Source organism: Trichosurus vulpecula, chromosome 7 (genome assembly GCF_011100635.1).
Source record: "Trichosurus vulpecula isolate mTriVul1 chromosome 7, mTriVul1.pri, whole genome shotgun sequence".
NCBI classification, from domain to species: domain Eukaryota; kingdom Metazoa; phylum Chordata; class Mammalia; order Diprotodontia; family Phalangeridae; genus Trichosurus; species Trichosurus vulpecula.
This window is the reverse complement of record NC_050579.1, coordinates 141256418-141279421: the sequence shown is the minus strand read 5'-3', so window position 1 is coordinate 141279421 and position 23004 is coordinate 141256418. Positions and strand designations below refer to the sequence as shown.

The 23004-nt window shown below is 38.7% G+C and overlaps 1 protein-coding gene across 3 annotated transcripts in view; it reads left to right on the top strand.

Moving 5' to 3' along the window:
- The first annotated feature begins 1491 nt into the window (after positions 1–1491).
- Positions 1492–23004, top strand: part of HSF2 (heat shock transcription factor 2) — a 45955-nt gene continuing 24442 nt past the window's right edge. The window contains exons 1-7 of one of the 3 annotated variants that reach the window (XM_036768856.1): positions 1492–1859; positions 16563–16671; positions 16831–16958; positions 18072–18196; positions 20224–20299; positions 21642–21703; positions 22691–22778. In XM_036768856.1, coding sequence (XP_036624751.1) covers positions 1767–1859; positions 16563–16671; positions 16831–16958; positions 18072–18196; positions 20224–20299; positions 21642–21703; positions 22691–22778 — 681 coding nt within the window. In that variant the 5' untranslated portion in view covers positions 1492–1766. The remainder of the gene's footprint in view (positions 1860–16562; positions 16672–16830; positions 16959–18071; positions 18197–20223; positions 20300–21641; positions 21704–22690; positions 22779–23004) is intronic. The other 2 variants (XM_036768857.1, XM_036768858.1) reach the window with 2 other exon arrangements.

The window sequence follows — 23004 nt, the reverse complement described above, 5'->3', positions numbered from 1 at the left end:
CTCTGTGCAATTACATATAATGTTATTTTAAGATCTAGGATTTATTGTAGTCCTTGTTGCTCAATTAGTCAAAGCAGTGCTGTTTGTGTTAGGCAATATTACATCTTCCATCTCTCTATTTTTTGCACAGATGCTATCTCCCTCCTCTCCCCCTACATTAACAAAGCAGTTTTAGCTCACCTGCAACTCATAGAATCCCTGGATTCTTTTAAAATTTAATCCTTATTTCTCCAGTTCCTAGCGTCCTACCCACTACACATTGTATTTATTTTTTCTGTATACCCATCCTTTTTCCCCCAGACCCAGACATAGCAGGAAATGCTTGTTCTGGAGTCAGAGGACCTGGGTTAAAATCCCACCTCGGCACTACTGTGTATCTTTGGGCACATCTTTTACTCTCTTAGAATCTCGGTTTCCTCATCTGGAAAAATAGATGGGGTTGAACCAAAGGCCTCTGACGTCTCTTCCAACTTTAGCTCTATGATCTTATGAATGAAAAGTTTCACAACTGTCTCTTTACACCACACCCAGGCTAATTAGGTCAAGCGGTTATTAATAGCGGCAAGTTGCTGAATGGGTTAAGGAACATCTCACACTCCTGATAATTAGGAATTAGAACAGTTCAGCAGCCCATTTCAAAAAGACACACCCCACCCACCCCTTCAACGTTCAGGAACAAATCCTGTAAAATGAAGGGGGTCTGAGGCTCTCACTTACGATTCTGCAAATAGTTTAAATGGCCAAAGCTTTTCATTCAAGAAACATTTATTAAGCACCTACTGACGCCAGGCACCAAGCTAAGCTGTGGGAAAGCTAAGAGACAAGACAGCCCCAGCACCCAAGGAGTTTACGATCTATGACCTGGGGGAAGGGGGAGGGGAGAGACAAGCTAATAAACATACACAAAACAAGCAATAGGATAAATAGAAAATTATTAACAGGGAAGGCACTAGAAGCAGTGGGGTTGAGGAAGCCTTCCCGATGGAGGTGAGATTTTAGTTGGGATTTAAAAGCAGTTTTTTTTTTTACTTTTTCAAACTCTTCCTGTATAGATGTCAAAAAGAATAAAGTCTTCACTGTTTTCTACTTCGTCTGAAACAACAGCTTTTAGGTTTCTGTATATTTAAAGCTAACTTAATTTCAGAGCGTCACCTAACACACTCTGCAGGAGCCTGGGAAGCTAATTCTTCTCCTTTCCATTTGAGCTCTATATTGTTATTATTCACTCTTTTTCATTGTTTTGTTGTTTTTTTCTGCCGGCCCCGCCCCAACTGAAGCTTCCCTAAACTCCAGAACCCCGGGCTAAAGCTCCGGAGATTCTCCGCCGTTACCCCGTTATAAACCAGCACGTGTCGAACGCTGAAGAAAAAAGGTTTCGTTTGGGAGAGGCATTATATAAAGAGGGAGGAAGAAGGGACCGCCTTCTTCATCCCCAGGGCCCAATCCTTTCCCCCCAAACAAAGAGTCCTGGCAACTGATTGGCTAAGAATAGGAATGACAAGCGAGGGCGGGGCCCGGAGAGACGTCCATCACGTGTGGCCTGCCCCGGCGGTCCTGCGTAGTCGCAGTGCCCTTCCGAACTACTCGCGAGTTTGGGGTGGGGAGGAGGGGCCCGGAGGGGGGCGGGGGCGCTGGCACTCCTGGTGGCGCGCCTGCGTTGTGGGTGCTCTTGGGGGGGGGGGTAGTTGCTGCCTCCTCCTCCACTCTCCGTGCGGCCAGAGCCACCGCGTTCGAGTACAGATTTCAGAATCCCCCGGAGTTGAACAATGAAGCAGAGTTCGAACGTACCGGCTTTCCTCAGTAAGCTCTGGACGCTGGTGGAGGAGGCCCACACCAACGAGTTCATCACCTGGAGCCAGGTACTGCGGCCGGCGGCCTCAGACTTCCTCCGTTCCCCTTCCCCTAATGCACCGCCTTCCCCGCCCCCGATCCCCTGCCGGGGGTGGAGGGGAGCATGTCGCATCAATCCCCCCCCATCCCCTTGCGGGCGCTCCCGAGAGACGGGTCCCCCCTCCCTCCCCTTGATTTCCCCCGGTATTGTTCTTTCTGGCGGCCCGGGGAGAACATGCGTTGGGAACGTGGGACGCTGCTCCGGACTACCCGCTCAGCGCCTCCCTGCCGAGCGGCCTCTTCTGCACGCCAGCACCTGGGAGGGGGAGGCGAGGAGGGGGCCGCGGCTCCCGGATCTGGGCACGCACCTGCTGCCTTCCGGGCCCGATCAGCTGCGAGGGTAGCGCCGGCCTTCTCTGGCTAGCCTTGGGCGGGGGGTGGGGGGCGGGGCGCGACATACACAGACCACCATCACCACCCCCCACCCCCCACCCCCGCCGCGAGGAGGGCCGGTGTCTAGAGCGGCGCTGTGGACGGCTTCCTCCTCCTTCATCCTCCCGTTCCTGGGATGGGGGGAGGGGGGCGGGCCCAGATCCCGGGGTTCTGCAGTTTTCCTCCCCCTGAGATCTTTCACACTGCCATCTTTCCAAAGAAGTCTATCACTACACGCCCCTTTCTCATTTAAAAAAGAAAAAAACCGTTTGCGTCCGGGATGGTTATGGAGATAGGCGTGGAGGGGGGTGGGGGTGGACGTGGACAGTAGAGAAGTATGCCGATCTTAATAGCCGCATGATATTTGACTGTAAAAATCAAATTATTGGCCAGAAAAAGGAAAATTAATTCTAGCTTTGGGACCACCTCACAGGTTGTGTGTGTGTGTAGGTGTTTTAATGATTCTAAGCTTTATCAAGGTAGGCCGTAATTAAGCGATGGACTTAGAACAGATGAGGGAATTTCATAAATCAGTGACCCAGCAGAGTGATGTAATGGAAAGAGCCACAGTGGGCAGAGAATTGAGAGACCTAGACTTCCCCAAGGTCACACAAGGAGTATTGGAGTCGGGATTTGAACCCGTGTCCTCTAACTCTAGTGCTCTTTCCCCGCCTGCCTTTAATTGGTTCGATTACTTTAGGCAAATCGTTTAACCTTCTGTGGCCTCAGTTTTCTCTTCAGGGAAATGACAGTATTTGACTAGCCGATCTCCGGGATCCCTTCCAGTTTGAAGGAAGCCTTGTGTAATGGAAAGGAAGGACTGCACTTGACATTTGGAGAGGCCCGGGTTCGAATTCAGTTGTTGACACTACGAATTTTGAGTGACCCTAGGCAAACCTATTTAGCTTCTTGTTTTCTGATCTTATAAAATGGCATCATGTTACTTACGCTGTGAGACTTAGTGATGCTGTGAGACTTAAATGACGGGGAGAAAGGAAAAAAGCAATTATGTAGTGTCTACTGTCTGCCGATACTGTGAAAAGCTTTACACATGTTTTCTTTACTCTTCACAGCAACTCTTCAGGAGGTGTAGTTGCTAGTATCCCTATTTTACAGTGGAGGAAACTGAGGCACACAGTTTAAGTGACTTGCCCAGGGTCATTTAGCTAGTAAGTTCCTGAAGTAGGATTTAAGCTCAAGTCTTCTGGCTCCAGTCCCAGTACCATCTATTTCATCACTTAGTTGCATTGAATAAGTTAATATATGTAAAGTACTTTGCAAACCTTAAAACCTATATAAATAGTGTAGCTCATTAATCCGATACCAACTAAAGACAGACACAGAGGCCTTAGGGAAATGAATACCAGATCATTATTAGATGTAGTTACTCAATGGAAGGGTTAAGTCCCTGTTTTGATGCAACTGCTTCAAAAATAATGTTCCCTTTCACAGAGTTTATGGATCTGAAGATGGAAGAAACCTTAAAAGTTATCTTGTCAACTCTCCCAACCCCCTTACATTTTACAGCTGGGGAGACTGAAGCCTCATTTAAATGTCTTGCTCAAAATCACAGAGATACTAAGTGGCAGAGGCAGAATTCCAGTCCGGGAGTTTTGATTGCTGATCCAGTGCTCTCTTCATTGTCCCAAAATGCCTCATATATAGCCTCTCAGCCCTTTGTTCTTATTCCTCCTCTGCACTTAGGTTCTCTTTTATATTGTAGTTATTCATTTCTATATCTTATTAGATTGTAAGATCTTTAAGGTGAGACTGACTTTTTTTGTATTTTCACCCATCACAAGAAAAATCTGTACTTAAATATTTGTTGTGTTGTTGAATAGTTTATAGTCCTTAAAGGTCATCATAAAATGCTAAATAAACAAATCCTTTCAGAACCATCATTTTATATTAGTACATTAAGTCCTCTGATTGCTTTCTGTGAAGGAATAGTCAATTTAAATTGGGGTGGAGAAGAATGATTGAATCAGCATTTTGGAGGTAGAAGTAAACCTTAAAGATCTTCTAGTCCACCTTGTTTATTTTGCAGATGAATAAATTGAAGCCCTGAAAAGTTGAATGACTTAAGATGGTATGATGTAGAACTGGAAGGAATTTTAAAGGTCATCTAGTCCAGTCCCTTCATAACATAACTAGAAAATTAAGGTCAAAATAGGTTAGTCAGTTAAGTGACTTGCCCACAATTTCACATTTATTAAATAGGAGAACATGGATCTTAATCCAGATTCTATAATTGCATATCTAATGCTTTTGCTATAAAAATGCCACTTGTCCCACAATTAGGCATAGATGGAACTAGCACCTATGTTTAGTCTCTGTGTTTAGTGTAGTCCTCCTTTCCATTATACCGTACCAGGTACAAGTTTAATACCATTCAAGCTACCAGTGTTGAACTGGCATTGATATCTCACTTGACAACTAGTCTTGAACTGATGCTGCTGTTTGGGAGAATGGTAGCCAAGACCAAGAAAAGGGAACAGTATGTGCTCATGTTTGGAAAGAGATCCAGAATTCAATTCAATCCAGTAAACATTTATTAAGGGCATACTGTAGGCCATACACTGGAGGTATGAGGACAGAAATGAAACTCTCCCAGTCCCAGCATGCTTTTGTTCTGTGGGGAAAAACAGGTACATAAATAAGTGAATAGAAAATTTATACATAGTAATTTTGGGTGGTGAGGAGAGCCCACAACTGGGGAAATTGGAAAAGAGGGCTTCTAGGAGGTGGCACTTAAGCTGAGCCATGAAGGGAACTAGATTCCAGACTAAATTCTTTTTTTCCTTAATCTCTTATAGGGGTCATATCTTTGTATTCCCTGTAAACCTACCTTAATGCTTTTCACATAATAGACTCTCAGTAAGTATCTGTTTAGTGACTAAGTGACCTTGCGACAGTAAAAAAATCTAATGGCCATTTCTTTGACCTCTTTTCAGTATTCTACAAAATCCTTGACTCATCTCTGTGTTTTCGTGACCCTTCTGTTTTAGTTCTGCCTCTGTGGCCCTCTTTATTATCCTTTGTTAGATCACCACTCATGTTCTGCCCCTTAAGTGTGGTACTCAGGAAGGCTCTGTCGCTTGCCTTCTCTCTTTCTGTATCTCTCGCTCAGTGATCTTAGTAGATACCGTTGATTCAGTTAGCATTTGTCTATGTCATTCTACAGCCTTAGGTTTTGGATCCATACATTTTCTCCTTGCCTATTGGACGTTGCTCACTTCTGCTTCGTAGTCATCTCAAACTGAACATACAAAATACAATTCATTATTAAATTAATTTTGTAAAGCGTTTAGCATAGAATAGAGCCTGCACATAATCTGTGCTTTATAAATGCTTGTTTCCTTCTTTTTTCTCTAAACTTCTCCCTTTTTTACTCACTTCTGTTCAGGGCATTACTTCTAGTCACCCGTGTTTACAGTATAGGCGTTATCCCAGACTCCTGACTCAACTTTCTTCCACCTAGCCAATTACTTGCCAGGTCTCCTCAGGTCTGCCTTTACATCTCTTGAATCCATTCCCTTCTTTCCATTCCTCTAAGAGCACCACTCTAGTTCGGGTATCCCTCAATTAGAAGTTTCCTAATTGGTCTCCCAGCCTCAAGTTTTTCCCCTCTTCAGTATATCTGGCTGTAGCTGCCAGAGTGATGGTCTGGAAGGCAGTGGTACAGTGGATTTGGAGTCAGAGGACCTGGTTTCAAATATTAGCTTTCTTCCTGACTGTGATTTTCAGCAAATGATCAGCAAATGATTTTACTCTTACGGGGCTCTTCTGTAAAATGAGGAGTTGGGAGAACTAGAGGGCCTTTGTAGACCCTTCCAGCTCCAAGTTTGTGATTCTATGACCGTGTTGCTCTGCTGTTCCAAAAGCACTAGAGGCTTCTTACTGCTTCTATGTCAAATAAATTTTCTTTCTGTTTGGCTTTTATTAACACTTAATCTGACATCAGGCCTATTTTCCAGGCTTATTTGCACATTATTCCTCTTCACATATTCTGTAGGGCAATATTTTCCCTGCTTTTGCATAGGCTTTCACTGTTTGGAATACACTCTCTTCTCTCTTGTCTCTTAGAATCCCTAGCTTTTTCAAAGCTCGCTTCAGCTATCACCTCCTATACTGTGTGAATGAATCCTGTCCGGACTGCTCTTCTTCACCCCTCCCACTACGGCAGTTTATGTCTCCCATCGAAGCTCCTTGAGGGCGAGCATTTTGAGTTCTTTTCTTTTTTTCTTCTTATCTTTCTATCCTCTGTGGTAGCAGCACAAAGTAGGCCCTTGATAAATGCTTGTAAAAAGCATATAATTTAGTCTTCCTGTCCAACTTTTTTTTTTTTTTTTTTTTGCTGACAAAATGGATATTAGGATGATTGTCCTTACCTACCTCTTAAGAGCACAGAATTCTTTACAGCAGCAAATCCTGTTAGGATCTCTTCATTTTAAAGATGAGGAAACAGAGATTAAGTGAACTTCTCAAGGTTATGTGGTATTAGAACTAGAAAAAGTAGTGCTTCTAGTATGTAGTGGTAACATGAAAATAATGTATCATTTTTTGGTAGCTATTTATTGCTCTTTATCCCCATTTGGAAAAATATTTTGGCAGTCTAAATGTTGAATGATTACCCAAATATCCTCATATCAAATATCTTCATAATTTCTTAACATTCAAACTTATTGTTCCATCTATAAAATTATTGTCTTAGTATTTTTTTCCTTAAAATGTCTGAAAATTTAAAATGTTTTCACATGAAGTCTTGAGCAGGAGCAGTTTATTGAATCAAAATCTCAAGGTTTCTTAAAGACTGAAGATCTGCTTTCTGTTTACTGGGCCACTAGGTTGCCTCTGATTATTATGTTGTTACTTACTATTTGGAGATTTTTGTTGTCATTGAGACATTTGATATAATAGGGAGAATCAGAAGAACCAAATTGGATTCCAGCTCTGCCACTGACCTGTCTTGCAACAAGTTACTTTCTACACTGCCCCTCATTTTCCTTATCTGTGCAAGAAGAGATTAGAATATATGAGTATTCAGAGTTTTTGTTTATATTGGGGAAGGGGGAGTAAGGGAAAAGAAGGCTGATTGTTTTGCTGTCCTCTTCCACTCCAAGAAAAGAAAAGAGAGCATTTGAGCATTTTTTATAATTCACAAAAGAAAGAAGAATGAAGGCCAGAAACACAATTTCAGAACAACTTTGAACGTTCAATGTAGAACTTACTATGTACTTGAAAGGCAAACTGTATGTAATAGAGATTCTTGGTTTTATGAACACTCATTTTCTAGTTTTTCATTTTATTTGGTATTTAAGCTCAGAATTTAAAAATTAAAATGAACCATGATGACCAAAAAAAACACCCAACTCACTTGGCAACAACAGCTCTTGGACTTGAAATATGTCGATAGAACTCATAAGTGCAGATCAGCCAATCTGAAAAGCAAGCTGGGCCAAAATAGAGGGAATAAAGCTTTTTATCATATTGGAAAAATTTCCTTACGTTGTAAGTATGTTAATAATTATTATTTAATATTTTAAATAGAAGCTGTTGTTAGCATCAGAATCTTATAGAACCTTCATTTAATTTTTTTTCCTTGTAATCCAGATAATCCCTTTCCCAAAGATTTCTTCTGTCTTTAAAATTTCATTTGTGTGCTTTTGGTAGGCACTTTGGCAGAATTACAACCTATTCACAATTTGCTAGATGGTGCAGTGGATAGAGTGCCAGAAGTCAGGAAAACTCATCTTCTTGAGTTCATATCTGGCCTCAGACAGTAGCTGTGTGACCCTGGACAAGTCACTTAACCCTGTTTGCCTCATTTTCTCATTTGTCTAATAAGCTGCAGAAGGAAAAGGCAAACCACTGTAGTATTTTTGCTAAATGGGGTCACAAAGAGTTGGACAAGACAATAGTAAAAATATACATACCTTAAACTGTATACTGATTTCCTGGGAAAATTAACGTCTCTTCTTGAGCTGCTCAGTGTACAGACTACAGAAAAGCATATTTCTCCTCAGCCTGAGTGAAAACTTAAAATATTCCAGAAGTAAAATGGACTGCCTCAGGAGTCATAGTGAGTCCTCAGTCACCGGAGGGGTTCAAAGTTTCTGTGTATGTGGGAAGTGTTATAAACAAGATGGAGAAAAGTAGGCATTGGAATCACATTTACAAAGCTGGGTAACAAGCAGACCCTCTAACAGGAAGTTCTATACAAATATCTAACCTGACAGAATGTGAAAGGATGATTTGGGGCTAGATTGGAGAGCTCATGAATGCCAGGTTAGGTTAGGATTTATTCTATAAGCTAGGTAGTAGACTTTGAAGACTGAGCAAACAATCAACATGCATTTATTAAGCTGCTTTTCTAAGAATAGTGGACAAAAATGAAACATCCTCTGTTCTCAAGGAGCTTCTTACTCTATGAGGGAGACAATATGTACACATGTAAGTAGTGTATACACAAAATAATTTCTGGATGGGGACGTTAGGAACAAGGTAGAGTAACATGCTGAAAATAGAAAAGATAAATCAGGTAACCCTAGGGTGAGTTGGAAAAGGGAGACTGGAGGCAGGAAGCCAAAGAGAAAATTATTGTAGTAGTTAAGGTATTTCTTTAGGGAAAAGTAATAAGCATTTCTATGATGCCTGCTATATGTCAGGCACTGTACAGATATGATATCATTTGGTCCTCAAAACAATCTTGCAAAGTAGGTGTTATTATCTTCATTTTACAGGTGAGGAAAAATGGAGGCAAACACAAGTGGCTTATCCAGGGCCACACAGCTAGTACATGTCTGGAGACTATTTAAACTCCTAGTCCAGGACTTGTAGCCACTGTGCTTTTTAGATGCCTTTAACATCATATATTTCTACGACTCAGAAAGCAGTGTTACTGTTCTGATAACTTTCTTAGGAATACAGCTCTAGGTTTAGGCCAACTGGTAGTAAACACTTATTACCGTTTGGGAGAGGTTCACTGAAGTGTGGTTTGCTGGGTAGGGAATAGTACCGATGAGCCCTTCTAAAATTGCTCTGAGAGCATAAGAATGCTGATGATATTTCTGTTGGATATCAGCCATCTTAAACACTCTTGATATTTATTCAAACTGTAAGGGCATTGACTTATCTTTTTTTTTTCTAACTGTGAACTTGCAAACATTTACCAACATTTGTCTTTTTAAGGATTTTTGCCTGGGTTGAATGAAATGAGGACATGTACTTATGTCTTGAGTTTATCTAAAATGGGACTACCCCATACTGATACCCTGGCTGTTAATATTATATGTCATTAAGCCATTAATACTCTTAGTGATAGAAACTGGAAAATGGACATGGAACCTTCATCTCAGAATATCCCTTTAAATGGAGAAAAAGTTAAGTTTTGTACCATGGTATTGTTATATGTAAATTCTTTGTCAGGTGACACAATTGGATACTTAAGACTATAGTCTTGAAAAGTATAACCCGACTGTTTAAATTAGTTATGGAAAATGATCGTTCATCATAATCCTTATTTTCAAATAGGAACACAAGACAGGTTGAAACTTGCACAAGGCTCCTGAAGGGGTGAAAATAAAAACTCAGTCATGCTTAGTTCCCATTTCTTTTTATCCTCCATATGCTAACTAGAACATTGTGTTACCACTGTTAGCACTTAGCAAGAAAACTTTACTTAGCTAATGATAGCTAGAAAAGCAAAAACAAGACACTAGCACATTTTAAAAATTGCCGTTTGAGGGTGCTGTTGCTTGTTATGTGTTTCTGGTTCCCTTCATGCTTGTTTGCTCTGTTTAGTGTTGAGGCAGCTCAGCGTTTGTGCTGAGTGAAAATCTTATTAAGGCCTTTTTAGAACTAGCAGCTGTTTTTGGAATCAGATAATCATTCATTCAAAAAGCTTTTATACTTGTTGTGGAAAATGTCTTTTATCCATCCTAAACTTTAATTGGAAATCTAATCATACCTTTGTGTGTTTCTTCTACTCTGTTACAAATAATAAGATAGCTTTTCTTAGTACTTAAGGAAACAAACAGCATAGACTTTGTGGTAGAAAACTGTTCCAAAGCTGGCTTATTCCTAGCTTCCTAGAGCCATGTCTGAAAATTTGTAACCAACCAGTTGCTAAGACAAGTTTATTGAGCAAAAATAGCTTGGGGTAAAGTAGGAAGGGGAGGGGCGGTCAGTCTGGGCACATTCCTTTGATGATGACCAAATCTTTTGCAAAGTGATGGTAACATTTATGCTCAAAGCAATACTTATTTAAATGGCCCCTTTAAAAAGCATTTTATCTCTCCATCTATTTGTCATATCGTTCTAAAGTAAACTTTAAGAAATCACTCTTGGTTTGATTTCATTATGTTTAACCTTACTCAACATTAATTTATACATCGAATAAATAATTTTTTATGTCAGCCTCACTTACATAGTAAGTGATTATCACATAGTGACTATCAGATTGTTAGCTCTAGAATCTTACTGAATTATTCATATGGTTATCATCCCTTACTATTAAGGGTTTAGGATTACAAAGTGACTTGAGCATTTTTCTTCCAACCATCCTAATGAAGCAAAGTATGGTAGAAATTCAGTAATTTTTCTGCAAGGTGCCCATTGTACAGGTAGAATTAATGCAGAGCTGTTAAAAGTCGGTCCCTGGCTTTAGTAATAGGGTATGACTGCCCATCCTAATTTTTCTTAGTAATAAAACTATCAGGGCAGCTAGTTGGCATGGTGGATAGTTGGCATGGCCCTGGAGTCAGGAGGATCTGAGTTCAAATTTGACCTTAGTAGCTGTGTGACCCTGGGCAAGTCACTTAACCCTAATTGCCTCCAAAAGAAAATAATAATAAAAGTATCATTCAAATACGAATCTTTTTTAATACTTTGGCTATTTGATATTTTAGTGTTTGGTGGAGGGCATTTTAGAAGGCAAGCAGAATTAAGATTCGTTGATTTATATGGAGCATAGACTGTAGAGTCACCCCTATCATGAGTTGGCATATCCTTCTTTTACTTTTTAGACACTTTCTCTAACTGCTTCCCCCTGAGTTTCACTCCAGATATTTGCTGTTTAGGTTTTTTCCCTGGCCTACACATTTCTATACCAGCATGGTAATTTTAGGATCAAGCCAAGTTATAGTACATTTCCGTATCCCTAGCCAAACTGAATGATATATTTTTAATGTTAGACGAGATAAAAAGTAATGAATATTTTCCCTCCAACTCCACTCCCACTACCCAAATGAAGCAGAGATGATTTTACCAGGAAATCCAAGATTATTAGAGTGAGGGGTACAGATAGGTTGCAGGTGTAGTTATGATCCTTTTTTTTTTCTTACACACAAAATGCAGTAGTAAAAGCCACCAGATCTGTGTGATAGTGGTGCTTCGTTACTTGAATTGCTGCTTTCTGAATACCTAAAGATTTTTTCTTAAATATACATGTGCCAGATTTGGACTATGACAGTCTTAAAGCCTTTTTTTTCTTTAAATGAATTGATGAGTTCTATCTTTTCTTTGCTCTCTGGCACTTAATGGATCTGGGCTGTTTTAATTTATGAATTCTTGAAATATAATATCCAACTCTTTTTTTTAAACTTCATCATGGTTTTCAGGGAGTCCAGTAATTCTTAAATTATCTTTCCTTGACCTGCTTTCCAGGTTGGTTGTTTTTAATAACATCTATGTTATATTTTCTAGATTTTTTTTCATTTTTTCATTCTGTTCTAATATTTATTTCAGTGTCATGGAGTCGTTAAATTTGGTCTATTTAAGTTTTCAGGGAGTCTGTTACTTGGGTATAGTTTAGCATTTCTAAGTTCCTAATAATTCTGTCTTCTGGAGCTTTTGTTTAATTTCTTTTTCTCATGCTTTTCTTCTAGGTCTTCACGTAGACCTTGTGGAAAGTCCATTTTTTTCCCCTTTGGGTCTCTGCTTACAGTTGTTACAGAGTTTACTCTCCTTTTGCGGGATCATCTAGATCAAGGCTGTCCAAAATGCAGCACATAGTGCGATTTATGTGGCAGGTCTACAAGCATAGAAATTTACATAAATGCTTTAGTAAATGCAGAGCTCTCGCTAAAATGGCAAATCAAAATAAACTGTCAGTAGTTTCAATAAAAACCTAAGGTTGGACAGCCCTGATACAGATCTATAGAATTTTTGGTCTCTTTTATTTACTCATGTATTTGGCTGTGGTTCCTGAATTGGAGTTTTGTGCCAGGGCCAGGTTCTACCTAGTGAGCTTTGGAGTGTGTGTGTGGGGAGGGGGGTTAGCTTTGATTGATATCATCCTGTTAGGCTCCCCTAGTTCTTTGAGTTTCAGGACTCTGGGTCTAAACAGCTGTCTCAGACCGTAATGTTAGAGACCTCAGAGTTGTCTGAGATTGAGTTGTCCTGGTTTGAGAACTGCAATACTGTGTGTGTATGTTGCTGCCCACTGCCACGACTTGGCACTTTCAAGTACCTGGCTCTGGAGCTATCTAAAAACCCTGAGGCTTTCTTAGGGAATTCCACTCTTGCTGCCTTCAGATACAGAGCTATACATCTTACTAGTCTTTGGTCTCAGTGCTGATTTTGCAGGTTTCCCTCTTTCCTGTTGCCCTCAAGCTTCTGGAAGTTTTTTTTGTGTAGTTCGGAGGTGGAAGGAGTCACTTAATGTAGATTTTTATTGGATTTCTTGATTATTATTGGATGTGGTGCAGATTTCATCGTCTTAATGGAGTAGGCCTGTGGAAGCTAGATGGCTGATTCCTACTCAGGCAGGAACTTTCTGGAAGTCTCCTATTATACATTTCAAACTGTATGTGCTGGAAACATCTCAAGCTCAACATGTGCAAAACTGAACTCGTTACCATTCCCTCCAAAACCTTCCCTTCTTCCAAACTTCCCTTGGCTGAAGGCACAACCATTCTTTCATCTCAGAGATTTATAGGTTCATCATGATCTTTACCCCTTGCTTTCCTTTAACCCAGTCTAATCACTAAACCATATCTTGCCTTTCTCTCTTTATACTTTTTCTCTTCTGTAAGTTCCCATCTTCACAGTCACACAGCCAGCACCCTAGTTCTTCCTCTGACTTTTTGGTCTTCCATTCACCTTAGTAGGGGAAAATATCTTGGTAGAGCACCTACTTCACCCAGTCTTCCAGCACAATATAAACACAAAAACATATCGAGCTCTTTACCCTTTGCTCTCTCGTCTCAGACCATTTAGATGAAAGGGGACTAGAAAATGGAGGCAGATGGGAGGGAGAAATATGTGAAAAGCATTTGTTCTATGCTTTCAGGTTTAGCAACAATAAGTAAATATATCTTCTCCTAAATCTCTTCATGTTCAGGCTAGAAAGATCACATAGAGATGAGTATATCCTGTGATTTTAGATCCTGCCAGCCTTAATAATTTAAGATCCAGTGTTATAGTTCATTAGTAGTAATTTTATGTTTCCTTCTCACTTTCCACATCAGTAGTAGAATTTCATTTGCAATGACAGAGAAGTCCTTGAGCTACCAGTATTTGTGACTATTTATGACCCAAGGATAGAAAAGCAGCCACTTGTGGGAGGTTAGAGTAAGCTATAGCGTAAATCAGGTGGGCCAAAAGAGACTGAACCTTATCTTCAACAAGCATTGTTGTTTTCTATTTGCCACGCATTGTGTTAAGTGCTGGGAATGTTTGTTGTTGTTGTTAGACCGTCATTCTCAAAGAGTCTGGTGACATCAGGAAGGTGATACCATGACTTGCAAGTGAATTGGATTTAAGTCAGGGAGGGCTATGCAAAGTTACCAGCTTTACTTTCTCCTCTAGAGCCACCTGGGTCCAGTGGCAAGATATAAACCAGGATGACTAGAGATGCCCCCCCCCCCCCCCCCCCCCGCACTAGGAATATAAAGGAGAGCAAAGACAATCCCTGTCATCAAAGGAGCTCACATTCTAATGGGAGAGATAATGTGCAAACAGTTTATGTTCATACAAGATACATACACAGTATAAGTGGGAGTTAATCTCAAAGCAAAAGCATTAGCAATGAGAAAGACTATAGATTTCTTGGAGAAGGTGAGATTTGAGCTGTCTTGAAGGAAGCCAAGAAGCAGAGGTGATGGAGGAGAGAATGTTCCAAACCTGGAGGACAGCCACTGAAAAGGCATGGAGTCAGGAGTTAAGGAGAAGGGTTGGAGGAACAACAGAAAGGCCAATGTCCCTGGATCATAGGGTGTGTGGAGGGGAGTACTCAGTGTAAGAAGACTGGAAAAGTGTCGAATTAACTCAATATTGCTTACTCAAGGTATTTTAATTTTCCTGAGCAAGTATAAGAGCCAAAATACTAACTGGACATCATACCTAAACTCTTCATCTGAGCTGAGGACAGCTGAACAAACTTATATAATCTTGTGAAACTCTCCCTCCCCTCAATTAAATGAGTGATAAAAATGTAGGAGATTGAAGATGAAAGAATCGGGTTAGGTGGCCAGGTGGGAGGTTTTTTAATATTCTGAGAAAAGTAAAATATTAACATATAATTGATTATTACAGTTGATTGAGGTAGCAGTTTTTCATTGTTCTGCCTAGAGGCAGCAGTATCCTCTGGGAAAGAAAATCTCTCTGCATCTAAGTTACCCACAATCCTTAGCTATAATGTCAGTCTCTCTAGAAGTACAACAAAATAAAATGAACCTAGAGCCTGGATCCCTCAATTGCCTTAAGCATGTTCAAATTTTTTGGGTAAACATGCTTTGAATAAAGTGGAACCAAGGGATGGATATAATCTGATTAGACTTTTAAAGTCTTTATTCTCCACCAATAGATAAGCTTGGGATTGGATGGACTATTTTGTTAGCCTATAGAAACTAGTTTAAGAACATACAAAAAGTAAAAACAAATTCTCACTCCTGAGTGACCAAGTATAATAGTGGAGGTCCTTCTATGTAGGATTAGTGTTGAAACCAAATTATTATTGTGGTTATGACTTACTATTAATAGACTTTTAATAATTTGGTTTCAAGCAGTGTATGATAAAATCTCAAGTTTGTAGAGAACAGTAAGCCCTTCCTGATAGTGAAATGCAAAGGTAGTGGGCATAAATTATAGGAAAACCTTGAGAAGCTGTGTAGAGGGGAAGAAAATTAGCCATAAACTTGATCTTCCACAACTTCTAGTTAGTGAATTTAAGGGAAAATTATCTACATATACTAAACTTAGAACTTAGAGTCCATCCTTTGCTAAACACTGATCTAGGAAATCAGAATCCATTTCAAATACGTTGGCCATGTGTCCTGAATTGATCAGGTCAACAAAATATTTGACTTAATTTGGGTAGTGGAAACAAAGCATCCTGCTTCATCCTTAACATGTTAAAAACTGGTTGTGTACTTTTACTAGTTTCTCCTTAAAAATGCAACAAATGATTAAAAATCCAGTGATGGCAATGTAGAATGTTCAAGGGTTTCTTAGAATCTTAAATGTACATAGAGAAGGAACTTTGGTAGTCATCTAGTCTAGTTCCCTTATTATACTGAGGAGTCCCAGGGAAATTAATGACTTGCTCCCAGTCATTCAGGTAATAAGCAAAAGGAGTAGGTTTTGAAAGGAAGTTCTTTATCTTCCAAGTCAGTGTTTTTTGCATTATGCCACAGTGCCTCCACCTAGGGAATGGAGGCTTTTCTGTCAGATTCTTCAGTCTGGAAAGTCAGAGACTGAGAGAACAGATATGTTTGCAAATATTAAAATGATGAATAGTACAATTTCACCAAATTCTAGGGTATTAAAACTAAAACTTGGGGGGGGGAGACAAATTTAGAATAAATGTAGTGGAAGCTTATACTTCTTACTGTATCCTGATTATTGTGTCTTCAATTGTATGCCTTATTGTATCCTGCAAGTGACCTGGATTCTCAGACAGTATGATACCAGAGTGCAAAATTCCAGCATGTCCAACTCAGGTAGAAAGGCTTTGAGTATGGACTAAGTGGCAGATAATATTTCTGTTGTTTTAACTAAATTAGAAAGGCTGGTCACCACATTTCTGGGTGGTGGATTTTTTGGTCACAGTAACTCAGGGACCATCTTCTAAGTTGTAGAGAAGCTCCCATCTGTGTTAATGAAGGGAGTAGGAAAGAGATGTTCCCACAGAGAAAATCAGAGATCTTTGAAAATATTGAAGTAAGGAAGATTGCTGTGCGCCTTCTAACCTGTGCTGTTGCCAAAGAATACTGTACTGGACTCTGCATGGTCTGACCTAATGGTGTGGACACATAAGGCAAGGGGTCTTCCTTAATAGACATTTGTATTCATTTTAGAATGGCCAGAGCTTCCTGGTGTTGGATGAACAGAGGTTTGCAAAAGAGATTCTTCCCAAATACTTCAAGCACAACAACATGGCGAGCTTTGTGAGGCAGCTAAATATGTGTAAGTCTAGAGAGCTTTTGGTTTGGGGTGGGGAATGTAGATTGATTCTTGTTTTTTCTCTGGTTGGTAAAGGAAAAGAAAACCCTTTGAATGCAGTAGGATTGAATTTGGATTTTGCTCACTTTTCTCAGTCTCCTTGGTTGTATAATTCTATTTTAGATGGCTTCCGTAAAGTAGTTCATGTTGACTCTGGTATTGTAAAGCAAGAACGAGATGGCCCAGTTGAATTTCAGCACCCATACTTCAAACAGGGCCAGGATGACTTGTTGGAGAATATTAAAAGAAAGGTAAATTACTGTTTAGTTTTTTGTTTTCTTAATCTAATTCGTTTTAGTGACTGAATAATGTAGGTGCTAGGTTTTATTTTCCTTGCTGTTTAAGCTTAATACTTTGCTGGGATGATAAAGCTTATATTAAGTGTCTGATTACACATGGTACTATGCTAGGCATTGTGCAGAGTGATCTGTTCCCTCCCCTTTTAGGAGCCTAAAAGTATTTTAATACAACCACCACCATCATCTTTCTATATAAAAGGCAAATGTCATGGTTGTAACATCTGCCCTTTCTGAGCAATTGAAGATCATATGGAGGCTTGAAAAAAAAAAACCCTTTACCCTTAAAGTCCTGAAGTAGAAGAGATTTTTATTTGTTGCAGAAGTGGTGCTGGACAGAAATAAATGTCTGTAAGATATCTTTGATATTAGGATCTCATTTAGTTTACTAAAACGTTTACATATTTTAAAATAACAGGTATTTTTGCTAAGCAATTAAAAAAACAGGTTAGTGTGCTATGCCCTGGAGACAAATTGCATAGCATGCAGTTGAGTAATTACTACAGCATAGGTTTACTAAATAAATGGAGAGGTCAGGAGAATATTTGGGAATAAAGCCATAAGAGACGGTGAAAAAGGAATCCTTGATGTTTCTTTCAAAGAGAATATCCTTAGACCTGGGGTTCTTAAATGAGGGCCTGTGAACTACTTTTTAAAATATTTTGATAACTGTTTTGATACCAATCAATAATTGGGTTCTTTTGTAATGATTTTATTTCATGCATTTAATATAGTATTTGAAGCAGGGGGCGGTCCATAGGCGTCGCCAAGTCATTGAAGGGATCCATGACATTAAAATGGTTAAGAACCCCTGCCTTGAATCATAAGATAATAATTTGGAAATTTTTTGCATTTGACATTTTTTCTTGAAGCTCTGCCCTGTTCTTATCTTTGGGGAAACCAAATGGTTCAGCTTGTTCTTTGACAATCTATTCAGCCTTGCATATCCTTCTTAAGCTGTGAGTGTTTTTGTGTTAGTGTATTTTTTTTTTAAACTAGAAATGCTAAGACTTGGAATTCAGGTGTTTGGAATTTATATCTATCTTCTTCATTGTTTTGTTTGAGCAGGTTTCCTCTTCAAAACCAGAAGAAACCAAAATTCGCCAGGAAGACTTATCTAAAATCATAAGTAGTGCTCAAAAAGTTCAAATCAAACAAGAAACCATAGAGTCCAGGCTTTCTACTTTGAAAAGGTAAAATAAAGTTTCAAGAGGTACTTTTCATGTGGGTATGTGGTTTTAACAGACTGCATCCTTAGCTTTGAATTTTCATGGTGGTAATCATGAGGGAGATGAATGAACAGATAAATGAATTGGTACAAATCTTTTCCTGTTCTTGAGGAAAAAAGGTAAAAAATGTCCTGCTGTTACATCATTAGTATATGAGGATTAACATTTTAAGAAAATTAATGTGAGTAGTTTTCACATAAAGAGGCAGAGGGATAATTATAATCTTTTTTTCAAATGTGTGGATATCCTATTTAAGATACCATTTGTTTCCTATGTTGCGAAGGATTGAAGATTTCCCAAAAACTTAATAATGTGGCCTTGCCACCCAGAATGAAATGGTACTCACTCCCCAGAGAACTGCCCTACTTTATACTTATTTTAATGTTAGCTTGGAAAAATGTATGTTACTTAAACTCTTTAAGTACCATTTTAAAAACTTACCTTATCATAATACCTGGTGTCTTCATTGTTTCCAACATCCCACAGATAATTTGTGTGTGGGGAGATAAAATTCAACCCATATAAAAATGCATACTTTGCCTCTTACTAATAAATTTCTGTGGAACTTCTTCACCTAAGTAGGCAGGGAACTAAAGACCCATGCACTGTGTAAGTAGTAATTCCTGGGGATGAAGCAGCTCAACTTGGAAATAGAGCATTATAAAGCTTCCATGCTGATCAGCAGAGGTTCAGGCCCTCTAGTGGCTACTGGTCTTCCAACTTGGGCAAGATAAGATCTCAAAAAAAAAAAGGCAGTTATTCCTAGCCTTGCTTTGACTGTTCCTATTCTGTGTTTTAGAGGTCAATTAAATTGATTTTCTTTCTTTTAAAATGCTTTATTGATAGTATTTTGTTTTTTTTAAATCACCGTTACTTCTCAGTGACCCTTCTCTCTTAAAAATATAGTCAAAACAAATCAAGACACTGGGCACGTCTGAAATGTAGACTTCATTCTGTCCTTATAGGTTACCACCCATCTGATTCTGTTTTCTCTTTAAACATATATTTCTCCCAGTTCCTTTTATTTCCCATATTCAGTAACAACTCTGTTGAATATGGTGACTCAGAGGTACCTCTTGACCTTGGATTTCATGGTTCATTAATGTCAGGTATTACAGTTTTCAACACATAATTCTTGAAAATAGTTTTTAACTGCTTTATTGGCTAATACAACATTTTCCACTAGTCCCCATCTATACTTAGTTTGTGTTAAGAAATTTGGCTTTCAAGTTATAAGAAAGTTGAAATTGAAACATTTAATATAAATGAGTTTTTTGATACCCTATCAGCTTTGTCGCTGTTGTCACTAAGAAGGATGCAGTACAGTTTCAGTAAGAAATTGTTACAGAAAGAAAATGTTTACTGTTAACTAAGTTCTAGGATGGTTGTGTCCCTGGATATGCCGGTTTAAAGTATTTTGATCTTTAAGTATTTAGGAAACTAAAGGCCCTGCATTCTGTAAGTAGTGAATCCTGGGGGTGAACCAGCCCATGTTAGGAATGGAGCAAGTCAAAGATTTTACAATGATTATTGTAGGTTTAGGCCCATTAATGGCCACTGCCCATCCAGTCTGGGAGATTTAGAGAGATGAGGTCTCTGTGATTCTAATCTATGCATGTTTATGCTCTTAAGAACTTTTTTTTTTCATTTGCTTGGTTATTCAATGCAAGATTTTAATCATATTGTAATATACCAAGTTTCTGGGGAAAAGAAAGGATCATTACACGAGACCCTAGGGATTCAGGTCTGAACTTCAAGTGTATGTTTGTATACCTGTTGCCATTGGTAGCAGATTCTATCAGTGTGAAGCTATCAAGTGTAACATTGGGTTTGTTCCAAAGACAGCTGCCGTTGCTATACTGCTGTCCAGGCTAAGGGCTTCCGAGTCTCTTGAAAAGCTTACATTAAAGTGTGAATAAATTCTGTAATACAGTCATAATTTTAACTAATGGCATTTAGTTTTTTGGTTGTCCCTTTATTTTAAATGACAGAGAAAATGAATCCCTTTGGAGGGAAGTGGCAGAATTACGGGCAAAACAAACACAACAGCAGCAAGTAATTCGAAAGGTAATGTGTGTTTTCTGTGGCTATAAACTACCATTGTTTAGTGCATGTTTATAATTAGCCACACTTAGTTCTATATTGATTTGAATCTTGTAACAGTTGGTGTATGGTGAGGATTGGTGCATGTAAACTGGGAAATGAAGGCAGAGATTAAGTACCTCTTCACTAAATAGAGAACACTTCACCATAGCTGTAATGGCCATTCTATTCACATAGATTGTCAGAGTAGTTTTCAAGGCATCTCTTGTCCATTTTACTAAAGTTTAGGTACGGTTATCATCTTAGAGAACTGACTCAGTTTTAGAATTAGTTGCTTATGATTTGTTAATAGGTCATTTTATAAATGCTTAATCAGGATAAACTTTTAATCTGTGCAATAGCAATGGATATGGTGGCTAAATCCTTCATTTTACCTGAGAATGGTGGTGACACTCAGAAGTGTACGTGGTACCACCACTTAATGTCTCAGCATTAAAGCTTAAGTAAAAGAATGCTAGTAAGTTAATTTTATTTTGTTCAAGAACAAATTGGATTGGACCTTTAGACAGTAGACCCTTTTATATGCTGGGACCACGCTGGTCTTATGTATGAGTCCTTCCAGCTAAAAATAAGTTTGTGGCTGTGCTTTACTAAAGGCATGTATTTGGTTAATTCAGCGGTAATAGGTGTACAGCATGTAAGAGATGCAAATTTGAACATAGAGTCAAAATAAATTTTCAGTATATTTTATCATTATGCAAATTTAGGCACATGACTAATGGTGGTGGTGGTTCTTTTGCATTTTCTTGGTGTTATTTGATTTTTCATGGTGAAGCCATTTATCTTAAAGAGATCACCCTTTGCTGTTATGGGCTTCACAACAATTCCTTTTAGTATTTTAATGAAAATATTCTTTTCTGAAGAAATTTTGTAAATGTTGATTGATAATATAAGAATTTTAAGATTTCAAAAAAAGAAAGAAAACCAAGGACAAGAAGAGTTGGTTATGTTGTAATATTTAATATAAGTTTTATTCAGAAAAGGTTAGTATTAGTGTTTAGTGCTGAAGTGTAAGATACTGTATTGATTGATTGTAAGAAGGGAAAAAAGTTACCTGAAGTGGAAGCCCACAGCTGGTGTATTGCTTACCAAAAAGGACCGGTATAACAAGAAGAGAGTTAATATGTTTCCCAGTTTTAATAAGACAGGTGTTTCATAGAATGTTTTCAGTGATTAGTCTGCTTAGCAATTTCAGCAGTTATGAATATTTGCTTATACACCTATGCAGAATATTTCATTGACATTGTAATCCCAAGGATATCTAAGTGGTTTTTTTTCTTCTATCCTCTCTTACTCCCCTTTTTAGATTGTCCAGTTTATTGTTACATTGGTTCAGAATAACCAGCTTGTGAGTTTAAAACGCAAAAGGTAAGTTTACTTGTTTATAATAAGGTCCTGAGAGGAAACAGGTAACTAACTCCAAATATGGGAATTTACCCACAAACTGCTGAGTGGGAGCTAAGGTATCTTAGACCTGAGTGAATAACAACTACCTTTTTTTATCACTGGCTCTCAAACTTTGCAGTCTACACTCTTAAAGATTATTGAGGACCCCCTCCCTCCAAAGAGCTTTTATGCGGATTACATCTATTAGTATTTTCCATATTAGAGATTAAAATATATTAGTATCATTATGAAAATAGTTTTGACCTTGGGGACCCCCTGGGGATGCCTGTACCACACCTAGAGAACCACAGTTTTTTCCTACCAGACTAATTAGTGTATCTTCCTCTTGCTGTGGCTCCCTGGTTTTTGTCCTGGTATTGGGATAAGTTGAAGCATTAATGCAAATTCATCTCTTCACCTGATCCCCAAAACTCTACCTTCCTTCCCCAAAATGGAGAAAGAAACAGATGGAAAATGCATTTTCTATGAAATTTGTATAGGTGCAGAAAGCCAGAATCAGTGGAGTACTGGAAGCAGAGCCTGTGTTGGAGATAACAAAACAATCCCTATTGCCTCTACTGTTTATGCTTAGCGCTGATATTTACATTCTCTTTTACCTTGGTTGCCAAGAGTGGACAAGGTTGTAGCCATGACTTCCGCTGGCTACCTTTTCGTTCTCAGGATAAAAGTGTGGTAGAAGGACAAAGGAAGAAATGAAAAAGAAAGGGGAAAAAAAGAAAGCTCTGGCATTATTCCTTTAAAAGCCACAGTTTTGCCTGAATTTGATTTATGGTGGCTTTGTAAACATTTGACTAAATCACTACTGATTTGTTTGGAAAATATTATCTTTTTATAGTGCCACAAAAGTTTTTTTTTTATTGTTTAACAATAGATACGTGTAGTAATTCAGCCCTTATTTTTTATGTGCTTTTATAACTAGATATATGAATTTTTCTTCTGATTTTTCAGGCCTCTACTTTTAAATACTAATGGGTCTCCAAAGACAAATCGATTTCAGCAGATTGTCAAAGAACCAGCCAGTAACCACCACCACAAAGTAACTTTTCTTTTTAAATCCTGTAATAATAGAGTACTTTTAAAAAAACAGTATTATTTAATGTTTCCTCATTTAGTTCTTTTAATTAAGGCTTAACTAATAAACACCTGTTTCATGCTTTTTATGCCTTAGGTTAGATCTTCTAGTGTAGTCACTTTTAAACTAGCTAGTTAGCATCATGAAACTGAACTCCATGAGGGCCAGGTACTCCATTTCTTTAAACTGA